This window comes from Oncorhynchus clarkii, chromosome 14 (assembly GCF_045791955.1).
Source record: "Oncorhynchus clarkii lewisi isolate Uvic-CL-2024 chromosome 14, UVic_Ocla_1.0, whole genome shotgun sequence".
NCBI lineage: Eukaryota > Metazoa > Chordata > Actinopteri > Salmoniformes > Salmonidae > Oncorhynchus > Oncorhynchus clarkii.
In genome coordinates this window covers 30,597,224-30,621,570 of record NC_092160.1, presented here as the reverse complement: position 1 = coordinate 30,621,570, position 24,347 = coordinate 30,597,224, and the positions used below count along the sequence as shown (strand labels likewise).

The 24,347-nt window shown below is 45.2% G+C and overlaps 3 protein-coding genes across 6 annotated transcripts; 1 reads left to right on the top strand and 2 right to left on the bottom strand.

The window, feature by feature from the left end:
• The first annotated feature begins 428 nt into the window (after positions 1–428).
• On the top strand, positions 429–6,374 carry LOC139366502 (nuclear transport factor 2-like export factor 2). The gene is made up of 4 exons (XM_071104041.1): positions 429–639; positions 2,634–2,720; positions 4,803–4,947; positions 5,342–6,374. The coding sequence occupies exons 1-4, from the start codon at positions 625–627 to the stop codon at positions 5,524–5,526; spliced, it is 432 nt and encodes a 143-aa protein (XP_070960142.1). The 5' UTR covers positions 429–624; the 3' UTR covers positions 5,527–6,374.
• LOC139366501 (long-chain-fatty-acid--CoA ligase 4-like) lies at positions 5,699–20,508 on the bottom strand. Of its 3 annotated transcripts, none has more exons than XM_071104039.1 (14): positions 20,386–20,508; positions 17,915–18,418; positions 17,165–17,342; positions 16,363–16,472; positions 15,361–15,499; positions 13,819–13,969; positions 12,614–12,737; positions 12,437–12,508; positions 11,595–11,734; positions 11,187–11,359; positions 10,705–10,968; positions 10,419–10,533; positions 10,079–10,236; positions 5,699–7,135 (listed from the first exon to the last, which is right to left on the bottom strand). In XM_071104039.1, the coding sequence occupies exons 2-14, from the start codon at positions 18,266–18,268 to the stop codon at positions 6,978–6,980; spliced, it is 2,136 nt and encodes a 711-aa protein (XP_070960140.1). In that variant the 5' UTR covers positions 18,269–18,418; positions 20,386–20,508; the 3' UTR covers positions 5,699–6,977. The 3 variants fall into 3 exon arrangements, with proteins under 3 accessions (XP_070960140.1, XP_070960139.1, XP_070960141.1); XM_071104038.1 differs by lacking the exon at positions 20,386–20,508 and adding an exon at positions 18,766–19,304; XM_071104040.1 differs by lacking the exon at positions 20,386–20,508 and adding an exon at positions 18,780–18,962.
• Positions 20,509–20,725: 217 nt separating this feature from the next.
• On the bottom strand, positions 20,726–22,318 carry LOC139366500 (protein (peptidylprolyl cis/trans isomerase) NIMA-interacting, 4 (parvulin)). 2 transcript variants are annotated; one of them, XM_071104037.1, is made up of 5 exons: positions 22,141–22,318; positions 21,895–21,968; positions 21,634–21,753; positions 21,045–21,210; positions 20,921–20,976 (listed from the first exon to the last, which is right to left on the bottom strand). In XM_071104037.1, the coding sequence occupies exons 1-4, from the start codon at positions 22,217–22,219 to the stop codon at positions 21,052–21,054; spliced, it is 432 nt and encodes a 143-aa protein (XP_070960138.1). In that variant the 5' UTR covers positions 22,220–22,318; the 3' UTR covers positions 20,921–20,976; positions 21,045–21,051. The 2 variants fall into 2 exon arrangements, with proteins under 2 accessions (XP_070960137.1, XP_070960138.1); XM_071104036.1 differs by having other exon boundaries at positions 20,726–21,210.
• Between the last annotated feature and the right edge of the window lie 2,029 nt (positions 22,319–24,347).

Here is a 24,347-nt window from a genome sequence, read left to right as displayed (position 1 = left end):
AGGAAGAAGTGGGGAATATGGGAAGTAGGAGAGAGGAAGTTGGGTGTAGTAGATTACGGTTTGGGCACGCAGATTCGAAAGCTAGGTTGTGGATGATAGGGAGTCATGAAACAGGTCTGTGTGATGAGTGGAGCATGTGAACTGTATGAAGTAGATAGGGAGAGATTGTGTGAAAGGGTTAGAACAGCTGCATGGGGTTTGGGTGGTGTAGTGGAGGGAGGGAAGTGGATTTCAGGGCTCTATTTCACTTTCTTAGAGGAACAGGACTAATGAAGAGAATTTAATGAAGGTAGGCTGTGTCTGGCCTCACACTCCAAGACAGTAGGTGGCGCTGTTTACACTTTGGGCGCGATCTTCCACCCCAATCCCAAAGAAGAAGAAGAACCTCCCCAGCAAGCGTTAAATTAAAGTCACGTTAATCGCAAATTACTTTTATTTTGAAGAAACATTATCTATGACCAGCGGAAGTAATTACATCACACGCTCGTCGGCAAGAAAATGATTTTGAGTCACGCATTTTCATCGTGCTTTTGAATTTGAATGCTGTGGTATTTTGATATCCCTCAAATGTAGAAATTGCCTGTCCGTTTGACGACGAGGAAAGACAACAAAAAGTCTTCAGCGATGGCTGCAACAGTTGTAAGTTTATCTTCTAGCTATCTAACTACAATAAGCTAACCTCATGTGTTCTTTATTGTAGTTACGTTTTTAGTTGTTGGGTTATATAACGTTATGTGTAGACACCTAGCTACACTACAAACCCTACATGTGAACAGCGGTGTATTGTTCACAAAAGCCACCCGGGCCACCAATGCAACGAGATTGGACAGTGAAGCTGGGTTTGAACCAATGATTTAATAATACACCATTGGTTAGAACCAGCAACACTGTCAGTTATGATATACTTTATTGTCCCTGGGGGGTCATTTTACTTGGATAATAGAGTGTTGCTGCTTCCACATAAAATCATAGAATAAATTGACACAGCGTACACCCCCCTCCCTCACCGCACTACAGTTAATACATTCATGCCAGGCATGGCTGCAGTTTCACGTGGTGAAGACCTACAGGCACTGGAACTGCCACCTACCTTCAGGCCTTCATCATGGTGAACTGCTACCTAACTACCTACAGGCCTTCATCATGGTGAACTGCTACCTAACTACCTTACAGGCCTTCATCATGGTGAACTGCTACCTAACTACCTACAGGCCTTCATCATGGTGAACTGCTACCTAACTACCTACAGGCCTTCATCATGGTGAACTGCCACCCACCTACCTTCAGGCCTTCATCATGGTGAACTGCTAACTACCTACAGGCCTTCATCATGGTGAACTGCTAACTACCTACAGGCCTTCATCATGGTGAACTGCTAACTACCTACAGGCCTTCATCATGGTGAACTGCTACCTAACTACCTACAGGCCTTCATCATGGTGAACTGCTACCTAACTACCTACAGGCCTTCATCATGGTGAACTGCCACCCACCTACCTACAGGCCTTCATCATGGTGAACTGCCACCCACCTACCTACAGGCCTTCATCATGGTGAACTGCTACCTCACTACCTACAGGCCTTCATCATGAATTGACACCCACCTACCTACAGACCTTCATCATGAATTGACACCCTCCTACCTACAGACCTTCATCATGAATTGACACCCACCTACCTACAGGCCTTCATCATGAATTGACACCCACCTACCTACAGGCCTTCATCATGAACTGACACCCACCTACCTACAGGCCTTCATCATGAACTGACACCCACCTACCTACAGACCTTCATCATGAACTGACACCCTCCTACCTACAGACCTTCATCATGAACTGACACCCTCCTACCTACAGACCTTCATCATGAACTGACACCCACCTACCTACAGGCCTTCATCATGAATTGACACCCACCTACCTACAGGCCTTCATCATGAACTGACACCCACCTACCTACAGACCTTCATCATGAATTGACACCCACCTACCTACAGGCCTTCATCATGAACTGACACCCACCTACCTACAGACCTTCATCATGAACTGACACCCACCTACCTACAGACCTTCATCATGAACTGACACCCTCCTACCTACAGACCTTCATCATGAACTGACACCCTCCTACCTACAGACCTTCATCATGAACTGACACCCACCTACATACAGACCTTCATCATGAACTGACACCCTCCTACCTACAGACCTTCATCATGAACTAACACCCAGTGACAGCCTTACAGCGCAAGCGCACGATTACCACCTGTGCCATTTTAATTAGACCTGAGGACGACTGGTCTCCCTGTAACTTAGGGGTGGACAACCATCAAGTGATTTCACAATTCAGCGGAGAGTCAATCAATTTGTGGGCCAAAAAAAGTCCCATTGTAACTTCTATACTGTCTATCTAGTTTTAGACATTCAAGAGTGGCCTGGAGTGTTGTTGACCTAAACCCCCCCCCCCCCCCCCCCCCCTGCTGACATTCAATGGGCTCACTGGCTGTATTTTTTTTATTTCTAAAATGTTATTCTGACTATTCCCCCCCCCAAAAAAATCTAAGGCACATCTCTATGTTGACCAAGTTGTCAATGGCTGTCATTCAATCACACCTCTTGTCCCTTCTCTAGGATTTCAGGACCCACGTTGACGCGTCATGCAGGTATTCAGAGGAGTTTACCAACATATATTATGACTGCATGGACAAGAAAAGAAGGGTAGGCACTGAACCATACTGGGCTGTGTGAATGCACTGAACCGTACTGGGCTGTGTGAATGTACTGAACCGTACTGGGCTGTGTGAATGCACTGAACCGTACTGGGCTGTGTGAATGCACTGAACCGTACTGGGCTGTGTGAATGCACTGAACCGTACTGGGCTGTGTGAATGTACTGAACCGTACTGGGCTGTGTGAATGTACTGAACCGTACTGGGCTGTGTGAATGTACTGAACCGTACTGGGCTGTGTGAATGTACTGAACCGTACTGGGCTGTGTGAAGGCACTGAACCGTACTGGGCTGTGTGAAGGCACTGAACCGTACTGGGCTGTGTGAAGGCACTGAACCGTACTGGGCTGTGTGAAGGCACTGAACCGTACTGGGCTGTGTGAAGGCACTGATTCATCTGGGCTGTGTGAAGGCACTGAACCGTACTGCGCTGTGTGAAGGCACTGAACCGTACTGGGCTGTGTGAAGGCACTGAACCGTACTGGGCTGTGTGAAGGCACTGAACCGTACTGGGCTGTGTGAAGGCACTGAACCGTACTGGGCTGTGTGAATGTACTGATTCATCTGGGCTGTGTGAAGGCACTGAACCGTACTGGGCTGTGTGAAGGCACTGAACCGTACTGGGCTGTGTGAAGGCACTGAACCGTACTGGGCTGTGTGAAGGCACTGAACCGTACTGGGCTTTGTGAAGGCACTGAACCGTACTGGGCTGTGTGAAGGCACTGAACCGTACTGGGCTGTGTGAAGGCACTGAACCGTACTGGGCTGTGTGAATGTACTGAACCGTACTGGGCTGTGTGAATGTACTGATTCATCTGGGCTGTGTGAAGGCACTGAACCGTACTGGGCTGTGTGAAGGCACTGAACCGTACTGGGCTGTGTGAAGGCACTGAACCGTACTGGGCTGTGTGAAGGCACTGAACCGTACTGGGCTGTGTGAAGGCACTGAACCGTACTGGGCTGTGTGAATGTACTGATTCATCTGGGCTGTGTGAAGGCACTGAACCGTACTGGGCTGTGTGAAGGCACTGAACCGTACTGGGCTGTGTGAAGGCACTGAACCGTACTGGGCTGTGTGAAGGCACTGAACCGTACTGGGCTGTGTGAAGGCACTGAACCGTACTGGGCTGTGTGAAGGCACTGAACCGTACTGGGCTGTGTGAAGGCACTGAACCGTACTGGGCTGTGTGAAGGCACTGAACCGTACTGGGCTGTGTGAAGGCACTGAACCGTACTGGGCTGTGTGAAGGCACTGAACCGTACTGGGCTGTGTGAAGGCACTGAACCGTACTGGGCTGTGTGAAGGCACTGAACCGTACTGGGCTGTGTGAAAGCACTGAACCGTACTGGGCTGTGTGAAGGCACTGAACCGTACTGGGCTGTGTGAAGGCACTGAACCGTACTGGGCTGTGTGAAGGCACTGAACCGTACTGGGCTGTGTGAAGGCACTGAACCGTACTGGGCTGTGTGAAGGCACTGAACCGTACTGGGCTGTGTGAAGGCACTGAACCGTACTGGGCTGTGTGAAGGCACTGAACCGTACTGGGCTGTGTGAAGGCACTGAACCGTACTGGGCTGTGTGAAGGCACTGAACCGTACTGGGCTGTGTGAAGGCACTGAACCGTACTGGGCTGTGTGAAAGCACTGAACCGTACTGGGCTGTGTGAAGGCACTGAACCGTACTGGGCTGTGTGAAGGCACTGAACCGTACTGGGCTGTGTGAAGGCACTGAACCGTACTGGGCTGTGTGAAGGCACTGAACCGTACTGGGCTGTGTGAAGGCACTGAACCGTACTGGGCTGTGTGAAGGCACTGAACCGTACTGGGCTGTGTGAAGGCACTGAACCGTACTGGGCTGTGAAGGCACTGAACCGTACTGGGCTGTGTGAAGGCACTGAACCGTACTGGGCTGTGTGAAGGCACTGAACCGTACCGGGCTGTGTGAAGGCACTGAACCGTACTAGTTACACAGGTCCAAACACCTCCCTTGGTATCCCTACTTTGGAAAACACTTCTTTGAGTTCCTTAAAATCTGTAGATGGCCAACTCCCTACTGTTGATCTTTCCCCAGAACTTGATGCGGCTCTACCTGGACAAAGCGACCCTGGTTTGGAACGGGAATGCTGTGTCAGGGCAGGCTGCTCTTGGAGACTTCTTTGAGTCACTTCCCTCCAGCGAGTTCAGTATCCAGACTCTGGACTGTCAGCCAGTGCATGGTGATTCTTTCCCACAATTATTTTCAGAACTGGAAGTTTTTCAGTTTCAATGTAAACAATGATTGACTCATATTGCACATTCAATTAAAACATGGGGGGGAGAAATATATAGAGCCAAAATATAAAGTCAATTATATTGTTGACACTAAACAGCATGCACTTCTCTATAGGTTATCCTCATTTAGAAATGCTTCTGACTCTGCCACCATTTGGCAATTAACCTGTAATCCTGTTTTTTGATGGTAAAAATGTATAATACTGACATTTGCAACCCAAAATATACAGTCCAACTTTTGCCTCGTTCCACCATCCTGATCACACAAGAGAAACAGAATGTGATCAGGTTTGTGGAAAGAGGCCAACACCATTTTCCCATCCTTATATTCCCATCCAGAGCAGGCAACCCAGGGCCAGACCACGCTGCTGGTGGTGACGGCAGGACAGGTGAAGTTTGACGGTCAGAAGCAGCGCTACTTCAATCAGAACTTCCTCCTCACAGCCCAGGCCTCCCCCACCAGTGACCAGCCTGTCTGGAAGATCGCCAGTGACTGTTTCCGCTTCCAGGACTGGAGTAGCTGAGGGCTGCTTTAATCTGCTTTCAGGGTCATATTCATTTGGGCTCACAATGACAACCCTGCTTTAAGAGTATACCAGTTATGTACTGTTTTATAGTTGGTAAATCTGCTACAGCCCATTTAAGTTACTGTGTATGTAAATGAAGGTACTTTTTATTACAAAAGACAAGGCAAAGTAGTCATACAAAACATTTTTATTCACCAATGTCATTTAAAGCATGTGACCCCCAGAACTGAAGTAACCATTTTTCACACAGTAGTTGGAGAAAGAAATGGACTCTTAAATGTTAATTAGACATTGTTATAACAAGGATACTAATATCTTCATAACATTGCTTTGAGTATTCAGGTAAAAACAAAAAGCCCATGCAGTCTATCCTCCTAGCCAAGTATTAAATAGCTGCTATTAAGTTTCCTGAGTGACGTTTGGTGCAACAAAAGCAAAATAATACAAAGTTGAATAAACCGAATTGTTAGTCAATGCTTATTTAGTCTTAGCCATCCATTGCTTTAGAAAAGCCAAGGTATATTTTAACATACTTCTAAATAAATAATCAAATTTAACAGATGCAGGGAAAGGCACAGTAAATGTCGATACTGCTATCTTACCATTAGAGGGCAGCAGAACAACTACATAATGAGGAATCAAGTATTTACAGAACACACACACACTACAAAACGGGTAAAGAGTTTAGGCTGGAATGGCAGGTAAGCGTTGACTGGAATGTTTCCCTTTCCTCAATGCTCCATTTGTTTGTTGGTGAAAGTAGGACTTTTCTATAAACATACATTTCTATAAATGCTGGATCAGCTTCAAGTTTGATTTCCAAATAAATAATTTACCATCTACAGTTCAGACTCTTTTCTAATGACAACAATTGAGGGCAGAACTGGACGTGCTTGAGTGCAATGTTTTTTTTTTTTTACAAGTACATTATTAGCACAAATAATTGTCTAATAGGGATATTCTTTACACACACACTAAGAACAGTAGCCTGGGTATCAAACAGTTTCTATTGAACAACACTACAGCTGAATCCCAAATTACACCCTATACCCTTGAGTGCTCTAATTTTGGTCAGAAGCAGTGTACGACATAGGGAATAAGGTGCCACAAGACAAAGTCAGCTGAAGCAGAAACGTGACTGGCACCGACTGAGGCTAATTTAACTAACAGCAGACTGTTGGCGACTTTGGCTTAGGTTAGGAGTAGCCAACCCTACTCCTGAACAGCTACACAGTGTGGATGCATGCTTTTGTTCTAGCCCTACTCAAACACCAAATTGGCTGCTTGTAACCAAGACCTTGATTAGCTGAAGTCAAATGAGTTACAGCAGGGCCGAGCAAAAGCCTGCACACCATGCACCTCTCAAGGCCTGGAACCCTATTCCCAATATAGTGCACTACTTTTGACCAGAGGCCTATGGGCATTAGGTGAAGTTCTAGATCATTACATTATGGTCTCCCATACATCCTCTCTATGTGTTGGAGATAGTGGTTCTTTAACTCTTTTCTCTTCAGCTTGAAGGCATCAGTCACCAGTCCTGTCTCAGGGGTCCAGGGCTCTGGGCTGAGGTGGACCTTGACTGGGATCTCAAACCTCTGGAGTTTAACTAGAAGGGAGAAGGAAGGTGAGATACAGAGTAAAGAGAGTGGAAGGTCATGACAAAATCTTTGTTCCATTTATTTTTTTGTTGACATTTTTTAAATTTGTTGCAAAAATTGCCATGATGCATCTCTTGAACATCACACCTATATAAACACTTGTCGAATAAAAGTGGTTAAAGTGTTAGAATTATTCTATTATTAGGCAAATTGCCATTCATAAAGTGGCAACATCCTGGGTAGAGCCCCCACCAAACCTAGCAGTCAAACAGTGAAATGGTACCAATTGTTTTTCAACCCTTAATTTTTCCCAAAGGGGATGTCAGAAACACTTCAGGGCTGTGTTGTGTAGACTTACACGGTTATCGAAACATCACACCAGGGTAACGCTCTCTCAGACAAGGTGACTATATTCTTTATGATAGCCACATTAGCATTATCATTTTGGGGGGGGATAAATACAGGCTACTATATTGCCAAGTCACCATGTCCTAGAGAGATTCAGTTCTCAAAATGTCCTCCCAGGGTGAGCCTACACAAAACACAGCCCTTGTTTGAACTGTTTCTAAAATCCCCTATGGGGAAAAAAAGAAGGGGAAAAACGATTGGAACCATTTCCCTGTTTGACCGCTAGGTTTTATGGGTATTATGACTCATACTGTGGTACTTGATGCCTTGCCCACCTATCTATCTTTAACATCTCAGGGACCCTGAAAAAAACCAGTATGGATAGAATGCAAGAATGGACTAATATTTGCCATATTGTAATACAGTAATTCTCATGTGCCTACTTCCACCATGGCCTAGCTGGTCTGAAACAATTTGATGGTGAAATTGCAATGTGAAGCAATTCAGGCATTCTCGAAAGTCAAGAAACACATTTTTGAATAAATGGATTTCTCAAGCAGTAGGCATTTAGAATTAAATGAGTTGTGCTTTAAACAGTCATTTGTGATGATGGAGGACACTTTCATGAGCATGGCCTTATTTCTATTACAGCATGACTCATTCATATTCCATTCACCCAGTTCAATGCAACAGTGATAGGTTTAGGCTACTACATGATACTCTTATTTTCCCTATAACCACCCTGCACACAGGCCAAGAGAAATTTGAGGCAACAGACAGTGACATTCAAGATCACATTACACAAGCTTGCCTGCATCTATCTGATCTAGGATGTAATCATTAGTCCAGCAGTTGCAAACGAGAGTTAGACCAATTCAGGTCATGTTTATCCCCGTTTTGCTTCCCTTTATGAAAAGTCTTAATATAAAAAATTAAATAAAAATCGGCGGAATGAATACACCCGTGATCACTCAAATGCAGTTCACTTTCATAGCAGGCACGTTGTATTCCTTCTATGCGCTCTCCTCCTTCTACTCCTTCACTTGACTTCAATGCACAGCAGCTGTATGTGACCAAGCGAGAGAAAAAAAAAAAAGAAAAAAAAAAACTTTCCAAGCCAAACCGCTACACACAACCTACATCGTTGTCACCATAGCATTGTTGACAACGTGCATGCTGCTGAAGTGGAGTTGGAGGCACCCTTTCCTCTGGTCAAAAAAAAGTATATCCCAATGCACCAGGGCAGTGATTGGGGGCATTGCCCTGTGTAGTGTGCCGTCTTTCGGGTGGGACTTTAACCGGGTGTCCTGCCTCTCTGTGGTCACTAAAGATGCCATGGCATTTATCGTAAGAGGAGTAGGGGTGTTAACCCTGCTGTCCTGACTGAATTCCCAATCTGGCCCTCATACCATCACGGTCATCTAATCTTCCCCAGTTTACAATTGGCTCATTCATCCCCTTCCTCTCCCCTGTAACTATTCCCCAGGTAATTGCTGTTAATGAGAATGTGTTCTCAGTCAACTTACCTGGTAAAATAAAACATTTAGCTAAAGTAACATCATAGTCAGCTAATAGAACTAACACGTTAGTAAACCTACAATCATGCAGTAACGTTAGTGTATAGTCAGTAAGCGGTTACACCGGGGGCAATAGATTGGTATTACTGGAAGCTTACCTCGACTTGGAAGAGTTCCAGTGTTGTGTTCGTTAGTCATAGCCAGCTAGCTAACATATCATCCCTCTGTTTGAGCAGGGTGTTTCAGTAGGCTGCATTTGCTAGCTAAGTGGAAGAAGCTTATGCTTTCAGTACTTCATTCTCTGATCCTTTGATTGGGTGGACAACATGTCAGTTCATGCTGCCAGTGCTCTGATAACTTCCGGAGGATGTCCTCCAGCCTGTCATAATGTGTAAGTCTATGGAATGGGGAGAGAACCACGAGACTCCCAGGTTTTGTATTGAAGTCAATATACCCAGAGGAGGACGGAAGCTAGCTGTCCTCCAGCTACACCATGGTGCTACCCTACAGAGAGCTGTTGATGCTACTTGTATACCTTCATTGCCAAATGTGTGTTTTAATCAATTGTTTGGTGACGTGATTATATTTAGTATAGTTTTATCTAAAAAAGGGTAACTTTAAATGTTTTACAATTTTCATTTTTATGAAATTCACTGAGGATGGTCCTCCCCTTCCTCCTCTGAGCAGCCTTGAATGGCATACGTTCAATAATATCTGGCCATCATAATTTATTAGAAAAACAGTTTATTTCTCGCAATAAAACAAGTTCGACAATATAAAAATCTGCCTGTAAAACATAAAAATGTATTAGTTCTTTAGAAAAAGTATCCTACGTTTTCCATTTACATTATATGCCGCAATCATTTTTTGACATTGTCGCATGAACCTGGGTCGATGGAAACCTGCCCAGTGAGATGAAATCAATCCAAACATCTAAATCAATCTAAAGGACATCAGGGTTGTATTCACTAGACCAAACGTAAGAAAACAGATTGAAACCTTTCCCAATAAGAAACCCTTGTTTATGTTGCCAAACGTTTTCCTACGTACGGTATGCTCTAATGAATAGGACCCAGGGGTTCTTACTTGAAGTGGCCACCTCTTTGATCTCCTTCAGCACCTCCTTCTCCATGGCAGGGTGGGTGCACACCTCCTCCCAGCTCCCTTTCACTCCCCTCTGTCTAGCCAGCTCAGTCAACATCTTCTGGTTGGGTACCACAACACTGATCACATAGTTCTGCTCACTGCAGGGGTTAGAGGTAAGAATGGATCCAATGTCAGAGTTCATGGGTTAGAAGCACCCATATAGGCTGGGATAACTGGAGTTACATGTTGCCAGTAAGCACAGATCTAAGACCAGTTCACACTCTGCAAATGTAAACCTCTACCACTAGGGGCTGAGAGATAACACTGGGCTAGGGCTCACCTGTTAGCGTAAGCACAGATGTTGTCGATGAGGGAGCAGTTCTTCAGAGCAGCTTCTACTTTCCCCAGAGAGACGTATTCCCCAGCCTGGAGCTTCACTAGGTCCTTCTTACGATCTAACGAGCAATAACACACGCCACAATGCAAGATATTGCTTTAAATTCATTTACAGTTGCTTTTAAATGTTTAATATTTGGCCACTAGAATAGAATGTATATGCCTATGATGGACAATGAGAAAATCCTCCAACACACACCCGTTCCACGATACACACATACGTTACACACCCACTATCTGCAGACATCCGTCAGGGTGGATCTCTCCTATGTCTCCTGTACAGAACCACCTCTGACCCTTCTCGTCCACAAAGTAGTCCTGGCCGTTACTCTCGTTCCTATAGTAACCCATAGTGATGTTAGGCCCTCCAATCAGAATCTCCCCTCGGGGGTGAGGTTTGTCCCGATTGGTGTAGCCTCCCTCCAGCCAGTCCCTGAGTCGGATCTCACAGCAGATGACAGGAGCTCCAACTCTACCCGTGCTGTTGTCTGCCACTAGACAGGGGGAATAGAGGAAACACAACCTTTAGTTATACAGGTAAAGCAAAGGCTTTCCATACTACCTGCCCTCCTCACTCCATACCCCCCCGGGGTACCGAAGACGTGGATGTTGATTAAGGAAGCCCCCTGCACCTCTCTGATTCAGAGGGGTTGGGTTAAATGCGGAAGACAGATGTCAGTTGGACAACTGACAAGGTATCCCTTTCCCTTACCCTCGGTGATGGTGCCAGCGCCACAGGTTTCCGTCAGTCCGTACCCCTGGCCCACAGGACAGCAGAAACATATGTTCATAAACCTCTGTGTGGCACAGGAAAGAGGAGCCCCTCCAGACAACATCAGCCTCACCCTGCCGCCCAGCAACTTGCGCACCTTACTGAACAGCAGCCTAGACACACACACAGAACTGTGAACACACACTAATACACTTGAACACTAATTTAAAGTACTTTGTTTAATGTACGATTCCCAATCTGGATACATGTGTTGTTATTGTAGGTGATTTACACTGAATCATTTAACATGCGAATAATACTTATTCTCTGGGTTAATGGGATCGTCAGAAAACACATTTTACTACTACTAGATATATCACATGTTAGCAAGGTATAAAGAGTTGTTACACATTGCAGAGAGGAGCATCGTAACCCCTCTTGACCTGCTCCAGTTTGTAGTTGTATCCCAGGTTGAACAGCGTCCTCTGAATGTAACTCATCTCCCCAACCTTCCTCATCACATTCTTATTGATGCGGTCCAGGATTTCCTGTTCAAACAAATAAATGGTACAGTAGACCACATAGCAATATATGTTGTCACACCGGTGCAGAAGACCAGACAGATGTGTTGTGTGATAGAAAAAAAATGACAAGATTGTTATAATACAGTTTATGCATCAAATTAGGGTTGATGAGTACCCTCAAATCTGTGTCTGTGGTTTGAGTTGGGCCTGTGGGATTTGAGCTGACAATTGATTGACTGGGTGATAAAAACCTACAGCTGGCATTCCAGACAGGATGTGGAGTGGTTGTAACTGGGAGAGAGAGGAGTAGAACAAAGGCCACAATGGTTCTTAGACATCCTGGCATCTGGGAAATTAGGCCAGGGTTGGTGGTTAAGATGGGGGCGGCGAGGTAGCCTAGTGGTTAAGAGCGTTGGACTAGTAACCGGAACCAAATCCCCGAGCTGACAAGGTACAAATCTGTCATTGAAAATAAGAATTTGTTCTTAACTGACTTGCCTGGTTAAATAAAGGTAAAAAAAAAAAAGATAACACCAGGTGCAGATAAAGACAGGATGAGCCCCTTGATCAGCATGACTAAGCATTTTATGTATGTTTTTTTCATTATTAGTTAGGCTTTCAGTCTGGACTGTTGGGCTGACGGTTTCATTATTGCAATAATTAAATCGATATTAAATAAAAATGACCAAGTCTCTCAGTACTGAATTTCCACAACAGTTGTCTTACCGGTACAGCAGCCATTAGAGTTGGTTTCAGCACAGAGCTGTCTCCTCTACTTCCTCTCTTTATCTTAGTGGACTGGAGAGAGAGAGGAGAAGAGAGGGCATCAACGTAGGACTGGATGAAGAGGCCTTAGTTATCTTCAATGTCAGTATGCAGACAGAATGAACAAGTGTTCATTACCTGGTCAGAGAGTGTCTGAGGGGAGGAGTAACCGATGGGACAGCCATACGCCATGCAAGAGATTTCTGCTGTCATTTCCAAAACATGGGCCAGAGGCAGGTAGGCTATGTAGGTGTCTTTAGGCCTGAGAGAGAGAACATGGTTAGCATTAGGGTCAGAGGTTTAAGGGCAGGTAGGCTATTTAGACAGAGTCTTATGGACAGAGAACAGATACATTAGAATACTGCATGGGGTCAGAGGTTAGAGTAAGGTTTTTAGAGAGCAGGTATGTTACGCACGTGAAGTTAAGTTACGTACCTTACTCTAACCTCTGACCTAACTTCACATAGGTTACGTACCTTACTCTAACCTCTGACCTAACTTCACATGCGTAACATACCTGCTCTCTAAAAACCTTACTCTAACCTCTGGCCTATGTGAAGTTAGGTCAGAGGTTAGAGTAAGGTACGTAACCTATGTGAAGTTAGTTCAGGGGCAAAGAACAGGGTTAGGAATAGAGTTAGAGCAGGGGTTCTCAAAGTGGGGTCTGCAGACAGGTACACAGTACCAGTCAAATGTTGGTGTCCTAACTCATTCAAGGGTTTTTCTTTATTTTTACTATTTTCTACATTGTAGAATAATAGTGAAGACATCAAAACTATGAAATAACATATGGAATCATGTAGTAACCCAAAACATTTTTTTTTAAACAAAGCAAAATATTTTATATTTGAGATTCTTGAAAGTAGCCACCCTTTGCCTTGACAGCTTTGCACACTTGGCATTCTCTCAACCAGCTTCACGAGGTAAGTCACCTGGAATCCTCATGCCAAATATGTGTAGAATTGCAGGATATTAGCTTTAAAGCTGCAACAACACAATATCTCCGTCCCATGACAAAATCTATAGAATTAGAGGAAATACGCTTGAAAACGTTGTTCTCTCCAATTCCAAGAGGCGCACCTTAAATATGTTCCTTCCCAGGGCCCGATACTTGGTTTGTTCGGCCATGCACTGCCGATATCATAGTAAAACTCCTTGTATGCTATTTTTTCATCTCGCTTGAGTTGTTGTGATTATGAGGGGGGGTACCTGATAAATATGCTATCAAAAAAGTTTGAGAACCCCTGAGTTATGGGTATGGGTTAAGGGGGTGCCTCGGGAGGCAGGGAGGGAGAGAGCCTATTCTCCCCCATGTAAAACTACTAAACCCAACTGTCACTCACCCCAGGCCAGGGATGCGTTCACACTGTCCGGTCATTCCAGCGGTGAGGTTGCTGTGGACGACCATGACTCCTTTGGGTCTGCCTGTAGAACCACTGGTGTACATCACTACAGCCAGGTCTGATGGCTGAGGACTCACCACCGGCCTAGCCACTGTAACAGAGACATTGGTTCGTTTAACAGGTCTCACTTCACTGTAACAGACAGCCATTGGTTCAACAGTTCTTACACACCCGATTTGGCCAATTAAGATATTGATAATTGGACTTTCTGACGGGCCGCCACCAGGTTGTGAGGGTAGGTAACAACATCCCCACCCCGCTGATCCTCAACACTGGGGCCCCACAAGGGTGCGTTCTGAGCCCTCTCCTGTACTCCCTGTTCACCCATGACTGCGTGGTCATGCACACCCCCAACTCAATCATCAAGCTTGATTACCAACAACTTGACAGCCTACAGGGAGGAGGTGAGGGCTCTCGGGGTGTGGTGTCAGGAAAATAACCTCACACGCAACATCAACAAAACAAAGTAGATGATTGTGGACTTCAGGAAACAGCAGAGGGAGCACCCCCCTATCCACATCGACGGGACAGTAGTGGAGAGGGTAGAAAGTTAAGCTCCTCGGCGTACACATCACGGACAAACTGAATTGGTCCATCCACACAGACAGCGTGGTAAAGAAGGAGCAACAGCGCCTCTTCAACCTCAGGAGGCTGAAGAAATTCGTCTCATCACCAAAAGCACTCAAACTTCTACAGATGCACAATCGAAAGCATCCTGTCGGGCTGTATCACCACCTGGTACGGCAACTGCTCCGCCCACAACCGTAAGGCTCTCCAGAGGGTAGTAAGGTCTGCACACCGCATCACCGGGGGCAAACTACCTGCCCTCCAGGACACCTACACCACCCGATGTCACAGGAAGACAATAAAGATCATCAAGGACAACAACCACCCGAGCCACTGCCTGTTCACCCCGCTATCATCCAGAAGGCAAGGTCAGTACAGGTGCATCAAAGCAGGGACCGAGAGACTGAAAAACAGCTTCTATCTCAAGGCCATCAGACTGTTAAACAGCCATCACTAACATTGAGTGGCTGCTGCCATACATGTAAAAAATGTATCACTAGTCACTTTAAACAATGTCACTTAATATAATGTTTACATACCCTACATTACTCATCTCATATGTATATACTGTACTCGATACCATCTAAGGCATCTTGCCTATGCCGTTCTGTACCATCACTCATTCATATATCTTTATGTACATATTCTTCATTCCTTTACACCTGTGTGTATAAGGTAGCTATTGTGAAATTGTTAGGTTAGATTAATCGTTGGTTATTACTGCATTGTCAGAACTAGAAGCACAAGCATTTCGCTACACTCGCATTAACATCTGCTAACCATGCGTATGCGACAAATAAATTTGATAATTAGTTGAATCAAGTGTTTTAGTGCTGGTATGGACCAAAACCATGCTCTAACATTACTTGTGTCATTTTCATAGCGTTTCTCATGCAGTACTCTGGTGTTACTCACAGTTGTCAGGCTGTGACCCCAGCTCCTGTACTGATGCCATGCTGTGGATGGCGAGACCAGGTGGGTATCCCTCTGTACTGACCCTCCTCTGGTCTACAGAGATGATGTGTTTCAGCTTGGGGATCTGAGAGAGAACACCCTATGAAGAATAGAGGGAGGAGAAAAGTTCAATTAGCTAGTAGAAATGCATCCCTGTCCGTGACCCCACTCTCCAAGGGCGTCTCTGGGAAAGTTTGGATATGCAAAAAAATAAATAAAACGATTTCCAATTCAGACACGGGACTTAGCTACGGTTGGCAAATAGTCTCAGACAATTGCAACACGTGAAAGACTGAAAATAGAAGCTAGTTGGCACATACGTTTACTACGGAGTGTACAAACATTTGGAACACTTTCCTAATGTTGAGTTGCATCCTCCCGTTTGCCCTCAGAACAGCCTCAATTCAGCAAGACAATGGACTCTACAAGGTGTTGAAAGTGTTCCGCAGGGATGCTGGCCCATGTTGACTCCACTGCTTCCCACAGTTGTGTCAAGTTGGCTGGATGTCCTTTGGGTGGTGGACCATTCTTGACACACACGAGAAACTGTTGTGTGAAAAACCCAGCAGCGTTGCAGTTCTTTACACAAACCGGTGCGCCTGACACCTACTGCCATACCCCGTTCAAAGGAACTTAAATCTTTTGTCTTGCCCCTTCACCCTTTGAATGGCACATACACAATCCATGTCTCAATTGTCTCAAGGCTTAAAAATCCTTCTTTAACCTGTCTCCTCCCCTTCATCTACACTTACTGAAGTGGATTAAACAAGTGACATCAATAAGGGATCATAGCTTTCACCAGGATTCACCTGGTCAGTGCATGTCATGGAAAAAACATGTTTTGTAAACTCAGTGTATATACTGTCCATTCAGTCAAACCCTCAACTCTGCTGCACTACCATGTTTCAACCCAACTGAGCAATTCTGGGGTTCTATGTTCTAGGTCAGGTGATTCTAGCTCACCTTCAGTTTGGTCTCCAGTAGTTCTGTGCTGGTGATGAGGTGTGTGACTCCTGTCTCGTTCAGTCCAAATGCCACCGCTTCCTCTCCCAGTGTCGCGTAGAATGTCACCACTGTGTAAACACAGAGCAATGTCAATGCACTTTGGACATTGTGTTAGGGTAATTTTCTACCTCTTATTCTTGCACAATACTTCCCGGACTGATTGGGAATAAAGGCACATTCTTGAATTATGTACATCCTAATTATGTTAATTGGGTACATGACAGAGTACTGAACTGACCGGGTACATGACAGAGTACTGAACTGACCGGGTACATGACAGAGTACTGATCTGGCCGGGTACTGATCTGGCCGGGTACTGATCTGGCCGGGTACTAAACTGGCCGGGTACTAAACTGGCCGGGTACTAAACTGGCCGGGTACTAAACTGACAGGGTACATGACAGGGTACATGACAGGGTACGAATGTATTTGTTATGTGCGGACCTGAACAAAATGTATTCCAATGTTAGTGTACAAAAGGCATTCTAATCTAATACAATGTACCTCTATTTAAAGATATCTTTATATGTTATCGATATCCCAACACCAGGCCAACATGACTATGATTAAATCAAACTTTCTGGAAAGAAAAGCCCTGTTGTTGTTTAGTTGGCTACATCTAATCATGTTGAGCCTTCCATCTCCTCCCAGAACGCACCTTATTCCTTATGTAGTGCACTACTTTAGGTATAAAGTAGTGCACTACGTAGGTAGGGAATAGAGTGCCATTTGGGAAGAAGCCCCAGGGTACAGTACTCACATGGGAAGTTGTATCTGAAGCAGGCCTGAGCAGAGATCATCCACTCAGCTCTCGTCTCACAGAAGATGGCAACCATACTCTTAGACTGCTGGCCCAGTGCTGCCAACCCGCTGCCCATGTAACTCACTACAGAGTTTACCTGCTGGTAGGACAGCCAGCAGTACTCCCCCAGAATCAGCTGCAAGAGAGGAGACCTGTTAGTCAATTTGAATTTTTGTAAATTAGGCAGGCGCTCTTCTCCTATTTGAATAGAGGAAGAGTGTGCTTCCTTGTTAATTTTGGGTCAGCTAGAGCTGGGCGAAGATAATGTGGCGAAGAGAGACAGCTTTACGGAGACATATGCAGCTTCATTTGAACTGAGCACAACAATAGGCATTTGTGGCACTGTGCAGCACTGCCGGGCATTAAAACGTGTGTAGCATTAACGCCTCGTTCAAGTGCTAGTTGGAACTAAGAAACTGACATTTCTAACTGGTTGTAGTTATACACGTGCCACGTTCAACCAGTTAGCACATCGGAACATTTCAGAGTTCAAACGAACCCGTAAACGCGGCATTACGACAGGTGTATGTAGCATTACGACAGGCGTATGTAGCATTACGACAGGCGTATGTAGCATTACGACAGGCGTATGTAGCATTACGACCTTTACATTTTAGTAATTTAGCAGATGCTCTTATCCAGAGCATCTTACAGGAGCACTATGGCAGGCGTACGTAGCACTATAACAGGCGTATTCATGTAGGTTACCTTCTTAAAGACCTTTCCGCTGGGCTGGGGCTCATTCTCTTCACTCAGTACCTCTCTTGTCCCTAGACAGTCAGAGTCCCCAAAGCGCTGTACGGCTTGCTGGAACAGTTTGTCCAGCGTGTCTTTCCCAGGGAAGTCTTCCGTGGCCAAGCTCTGGAAGCGGTCTACACAGCGGTACGGCCCCTCGGAGCACCCGGAGGTGGAGCGAGCCTTGACCCGCGTGGCCCGGGTTCTCTTCTCCCCAGCCCTGGTGAAGTAGTACCAGGGCAGGAAGGAAAGGAGGGAGTACAGCCACACCACGAGGTGGAGGGGGAGGAGGAGCAGGGAGTGGAGCTCTGATTGGTGGAGACCCATATTGGATGGGGGGGGTTTAAATGTCAGGGTGTCAGGTAAAACCCGAGAGGAGATGAGCCTTATCGATGCCAAGGATCCAGAGACAAGTAGGGGTTTATTTTAGGCTGATGCCGTCTGGTTTTAAGTCCACTCAATCCAAACAGAGTAAGCCTATTGTTGGAACACAAAATAAAAGATATTAATATATGTGAGAAAAGGGTAAGTGAAAACAGACAGAGCAGTGATGGTCAGGTTGGATCTATCAATAACATCATTAGGTTAGGATTCTCTTGTCTATCAGTTCTAGACCGCTTGTTATTTTGACAAGAGGTTTTCTACACCGAATGGTAGTTTAGAGTACAGTATGTCACATGCCTGAGGCGTCATTAACAAGGGAATGGATTCCCAGTCAACATCATATTTTCCCTGAACCCCTTACTCTAACCCTAACTCTTAAGCCAAAAATTGCTTTTTTACAAGTGAGCACTAGCTAAATGTCTCAATTTTGGATGACTTACGGTTTTGCGCTGACTTTTGGTACTCACAAGTACGGTCAAATGTGTATAGACACACGACACCTCTCTCCCAGTGCTGGCCTCTTGCTCCCTAAATTAGCCTTCTTATGTGAGGACAGGGTGCAGCCAGAGTGTGGAAATGAACTTTGCCTTCACTCCTTCAATGCCTGAATTACCTCTCCCTGTGAACAACAACCAACCCCGTCTACTGTGCTCTGGGTCCTCATATAGGCTACTCCGGCTGGGTCTTATTAACTAGCTTCCTTTCCTTGGGTCCTCTCCACGATCACGGATCTGGCAGAGTAGGGCAGGAAAGGTGGTAGCAAAGTTGTGGGAACACACCCAGTATACTCTCCTGAAGGAGATGAGGAGAAGAAGCCACCACACAGTGTTGAGACCCAGCCCCAGTAGCCAGTTGACTCACTGACCAATGTCCACAGCTCAGCCAACTGAAGATGGAGCCAGTCACAACCAATGATATCTTCCCAGCTCACCCCATGATGAGCTGATCAGGGTCAGAGTACTGGGGTACTCCTGGTCACGCTGACTGCTCTTTAAGCCATCATAACTGGCTTAAACATCAAACCTGGATAGCATCCTTTGATTGGACGACACACTGACAAGTGGACCGGAGAGACACAGAGCTGAAGTCACCGTGTTGTTGCCATACACAGAAGGCATGATCTAAATGTGGACAAGATTATTTTCTTTCATTTTATGAATCCAGACTAAGCATGAGACTAGGCGATCTATTTATATGGCTCGTGATTATATCATGTGACGCATCCATCATACAGCAGGCAACGGGGGTATAATTTGTGTAACGTTCGAACAGGAATCTGTTCCAAAAACTTAAGAACAATTTTGCCAACAAACAACGCATACACAGTAGCATGATCAATTGACCTAACTAACTAGCTGCCGAATAGGCATCAAATCACCGCGTAGTTTATTCTTAATGTTTGTCCATTGGCTACCAGAGTGAGGACATACATTTTTCAGGAATAAACGTGGCGAGTGAAAAATGTAATTAAAATAAGCCCACTCCCTACCCGGTATCTTATTCTGCTGCTATACAACTTTGAGTGCGTTGTTTGATGGCAACCTTATGTTTATGGAACAGTTTCCTGTTGGAACGTTCCACAAAGTATACCCACCCACAAACATAATTTTGTTTAAAAAAAAGTTGCCAGCTGATTGCAGTCAAATTTGCACATCAACAGAACACAACTTTGCTCTACACCCAGGTGCAATTCAACGCTGCTTACTGCGAGTAGGCCAGGCTGTTGGTAAACCGAAAACACTTCAAACGACTGAAAGTGACACGGTTTAGTGTTCTTCAAATTTCCCAATTTGACAGACAGCCCAGAGGGCCACACGCATTACAATAACTAGTTTCAGTTCACTGACGTTACAAGTAAACATATTTTGATCTTCAAAATAGACATTCTACGTGCTTTCATTTTAGCAGTCGACTGTGTTAGAGATGAATGCAGACAGATATTTATATTAGCCATTTAAATTAGCCTCAATTATCTACATACGGATTACATTGTTGATAAGATTACAGCAGCCAGCTAGCAATTGACACCCATTTACCTGGCAAGCTTACAACATTCTTACCTTCAGCAGCCAAACCCGATCAGTCTTGCCGGAACGAATTGACCGAAAGTTACCTTTTGTGATCTCCGCCAGAAAGGGAACCCGGAAACAATACGTCATCTGATTCCATATTTCTGGGCCAATGAGCTGTCGAAGCGGGATTCCTACTTTTAGGTTCATTATAGAATGTATCTAACTTTAGGTCATTCAATTACTTGGGATGTAAGTGGTATACCGTTGATTGCATGATTGAAAAGCAAGATAATATCAAACATTAATTGTATCATGTTTGTTCTGAAAGCAGTGGACAACTTTGTATTCGAAGTATGTTTCTGCAACAAACTCAATGGGCATTCATTCACATACATTTGACAATGTTTATTTAATTGACCACCAGTGTAAAAAATTACACCACTTTTTATTAGCTACAGACAGGAGTACATACATCTTAATAGCCTGTGTCTCTTTACAGAGCATTTCATTTTTAGCTTTTGTTGTGCCATTACCAAGACATGAAAAACATTATGCAAGAAAAAAAGAAAATAAAAAAAATAGATCCTCTGAGAGAAAGCAGAGTGTCCCAATGTCAACGTGAAGAGTAGTGGATATTTCCTTCGGGTCATTCTTCTTCTTCGATGGGGTTTAACGGCGGTTGTTAATGGGGCATTACCGCCACCAGCCTTCGGGTCATTTCTTCCCTTCCACCATGATGATGTGGTAGCCAAACTTGGTCTTGACGGGGGGGTCTGTGTAAATGGGTTTGTCCATGGTGCTGTTGGGTAGGGCGAAGGCAGCGTCCTGGAAGGGTCCGGTCATAGACCCTCTTATCATCCAGCCCAGATCACCCTGTCACCACCAGGATAACACTACAGTCAATATTGCCACAGTCACACAAGGCTAAAACGGGTGTATTCATAAGTCAGACACTGTTGCAAAATGTTTTGCAATGGAAACGATTCACTCCAAAATGGGAAATTCGGTTCTATTGGACAGATTCGGGTAGGTCTCTCCCATTTCATTGCTTTTACGTCTGTCTTGTTCCCAGAGTAAACGGTTTCCGTTGCAAACAGACCAAAATGTTCCAACAGTCTGTGACAAATTAATATTCCCCCCAGTTCTCTCACCCTAACAACAATATTGAAAAACTAGACAGCAAGACAAAGAGGATGCCATCCAGTGGACCTTTTAGGTACTAGCAGACAGTACCCTATACATGATAAACCAATAGGTTAATGTATGTTAGTTGGTGCATGGGAACTGCTCTCTTACCCCTTGTCTGGCTTTGTCTTCACTGTACTGTGAGGCCACTTCACTGAAGCGAACCCCAGCCTTCAGTTTCTCCATTGCCTCCATACATTTACCATGTTTTTCACACAGGATATGTCTGACCTGGGGAATACGTTAAAACAGCATAGTCAGTCAATTTAGCTAGCTGTCTATATTTACATAAGAACACATACAGTGTAGCTAAAGACTATATGGTGTAGCTAGAATGTAGCATTGCATAGAGTAACTAACATAGCTATTCACCTTAACAGAAGTGCCTCCTTTAATCGTCTTCTCTTCCTTTTTTTCTTTGTCACCAGCCCCCGCAGCAGCTCCACCTGAATAATAACATTCAACATAATAACATGACTTACATGGAGATAACTAACGTTTCCTAGCTGCTAACTAACTGCAACTGAACTGCACACAGGCTGTGTATTTCAGTTGGCTAGCTAGTTAGCATGTTCTCAATCCAACATGCTTTGTCGATTTAATGAAGAATAAACAGACCTTTCCCTCCCTTGCCACCTTTCCCAGCCTCCTTGCCACCTTTCCCTGCCTCCTTGCCACCTTTCCCCTTAGGTGGCATTCTTGAAAATACCCTTAACTGAAAATGAATTGGACAACAGGAAAGAGATCTTCCAGCTAGCCAGATACCACAAGGCAAGCTTGTCTTCTTCTTCGGTGGGGATTATCGGCGGTTGACATCCAACGATATGGAGCATTACCGCCACCTACTGTACTGGAGTGTGGGCCAGAGACACGGATATGCTAACTTCTACCTGCCAGCCCGGTTGCTCTTAAAAAATATACAATATTTTAGACTATATCTAATGACGGAAAGTCTGCTCAATCCAAGATTACAACCAAATGACTACAGCATTAACACAAACATAGAGGAGGCAGGTGGCAGTGGGAGGAGGTAGGGATCTGGTCTGTCTGCCTGATATATGGAGGAATACAAATAGCATAAATAGGAAAGTGTGCTTCAGTGGGTCTCTCTGGGTGGGAGACTGTTAGATGACTAATGTGATGTAGATGTTGAGCAGCTTCACTGCAAGTTTTAATAATCAATAGATATTTGTTTTTTTGGACTCAAACTCATATCATTATGAGGAGGACAATTCAATTCAGTTCTTATGTCATATGTTGCACATTCATGTTCTCCCAACACATTTTTATTTAATTCACTTCTGCCTTTAGTGTTACCTAATGCCAACCTGCATTCTGTTACACCAAGGAATGTAGTATTTTCTCTGAATACATTGAACATTTAACACATTCTTCAAATGATGCAAGTTCAGGTACTATTAAAAGATCAGACAAAGGTGATTTACTACACAAAATGCAATTGTCCATCCTATGTTTAGCTGTTGTGTACTTAGCCCACTTATACAAGTCATTCTTTACTGCTTTTCTACATTTTGGGTCAATGTTTGATTCTGGGGTAGTTTCTTTATTATGGCTACCCCAGTTAACAGATGTCCAGATTTTCTGCATCAACCCACTTTCTTGTGGTCTTGTTATTGTCTTAGTTGGTGTACTAGTCTCTAAGAGAGCTGAAAAGTCAATTGTGGGGAAATCCCCCTTTTCTTCAGCCTGTGAGACTTCTCCTTTTCCTCCTCCTTGTGGGGTCTCCCCTTCTGTTCCTTCCCCCGAGGTTCCCTCTTCTGACCGGACTGGGCTTCCATCTGGAAAGGCATTGATTTCAGGGAAGAGTTGTTCCCATTCTGTAGGTGGTACTTCGGGGTCCCACTGCAGAGGGCTTCCGTCAGGGAGGTCTGCCACACCAGGTATGTCATTAGGGGTAGAAGGCATGTCACTCTCCCCCAACCCTGGACTCTCTGGATATTCAGGAGAGAGTGTCTGTTAGCTGTTGGAAGATGCTCCAAGATCCACTTCTCCTTTGGTTTCTTCCTGGCTCCTGCCTGGCCCCTGCCTGGCCCCTGCCTGGCTCCTGCCTGGCAACTGCCTGGCTCCTGCCTGGCTCCTGCCTGGCCCCTGCCTGGCTCCTGCCTGGCTCCTGCCTGGCCCCTGCCTGGCCCCTGCCTGGCCCCTGCCTGGTCCCTGCCTGGTCCCTGCCTGGCCCCTGCCTGGCTCCTGCCTGGCTCCTGCCTGGCGCATCGTTCTCCTCTGTTCCCGTTCCCTTTGGACACCCACCTGGTGTATCAGAATTCTCTGCGTTTTCATGACCTAGTGGATGTCTCTTCCTTTCCGACAGGACTTTGGTACAGGGGTTTAGATAGTACCATGTGTTGCTTCCTTTCACCTGGACAGCAGTTGATGTTGTTCGAGCCACCTTGTAGGGACCCTCCCTCCTTGGCTCATTCCATTCTTCTTGAACACTAGGACCTGGTCACCTTGGATCACCAGACGTGGAACCTCTGGTCATGGTTCAGGTTTCTGCCTTCTTTCTGTGAGTCATTCAAACTTAGAGACTTATGGCCTCTGTTCTATAATTACACCATACACCCTCTTACTTCCATCACTTATCACACAACAAATTGACATTCCAGCTGAAGCTGGTGACCCCCTCTCCTTCTGGTCCCGAAGAGAGATATGTTAGTGTAACTTTAGACCGTCCCCTCGCCCATACCCGGGCGCGAACCACACATCAACAACAGTCACCCACAAAGCATCGTTACCCATCGCTCCACAAAAGCAGCGGCCCTTGCAGAGCAAGGGGAACTACTACTTCAAGGTCTCAGAGCAAGTGA

Bases quoted from the DNA above. Each gene is read 5' to 3' on its own strand.
- LOC139366502 (XM_071104041.1), top strand. The intron at 2,721-4,802 runs GTAGGCACTGAA...ATCTTTCCCCAG, and splicing joins GCATGGACAAGAAAAGAAGG to AACTTGATGCGGCTCTACCT. The intron at 4,948-5,341 runs GTGATTCTTTCC...ATTCCCATCCAG, and splicing joins GGACTGTCAGCCAGTGCATG to AGCAGGCAACCCAGGGCCAG.
- LOC139366501 (XM_071104039.1), bottom strand. From the start codon at position 18,268: ATGGGTCTCCACCAATCAGAGCTCCACTCCCTGCTCCTCCTCCCCCTC. The intron at 13,970-15,360 runs GTGAGTAACACC...TCTCTGTTACAG, and splicing joins GGGGTCACAGCCTGACAACT to TGGCTAGGCCGGTGGTGAGT. The intron at 12,509-12,613 runs GTAATGAACACT...CTCTCTCTCCAG, and splicing joins CTCAGACACTCTCTGACCAG to TCCACTAAGATAAAGAGAGG.
- LOC139366500 (XM_071104036.1), bottom strand. From the start codon at position 22,219: ATGCCACCTAAGGGGAAAGGTGGCAAGGAGGCAGGGAAAGGTGGCAAG. The intron at 21,969-22,140 runs GTCTGTTTATTC...GTTATTATTCAG, and splicing joins AGGTGGCAAGGGAGGGAAAG to GTGGAGCTGCTGCGGGGGCT. The intron at 21,211-21,633 runs GTAAGAGAGCAG...TGGTGGTGACAG, and splicing joins AAGACAAAGCCAGACAAGGG to GGTGATCTGGGCTGGATGAT.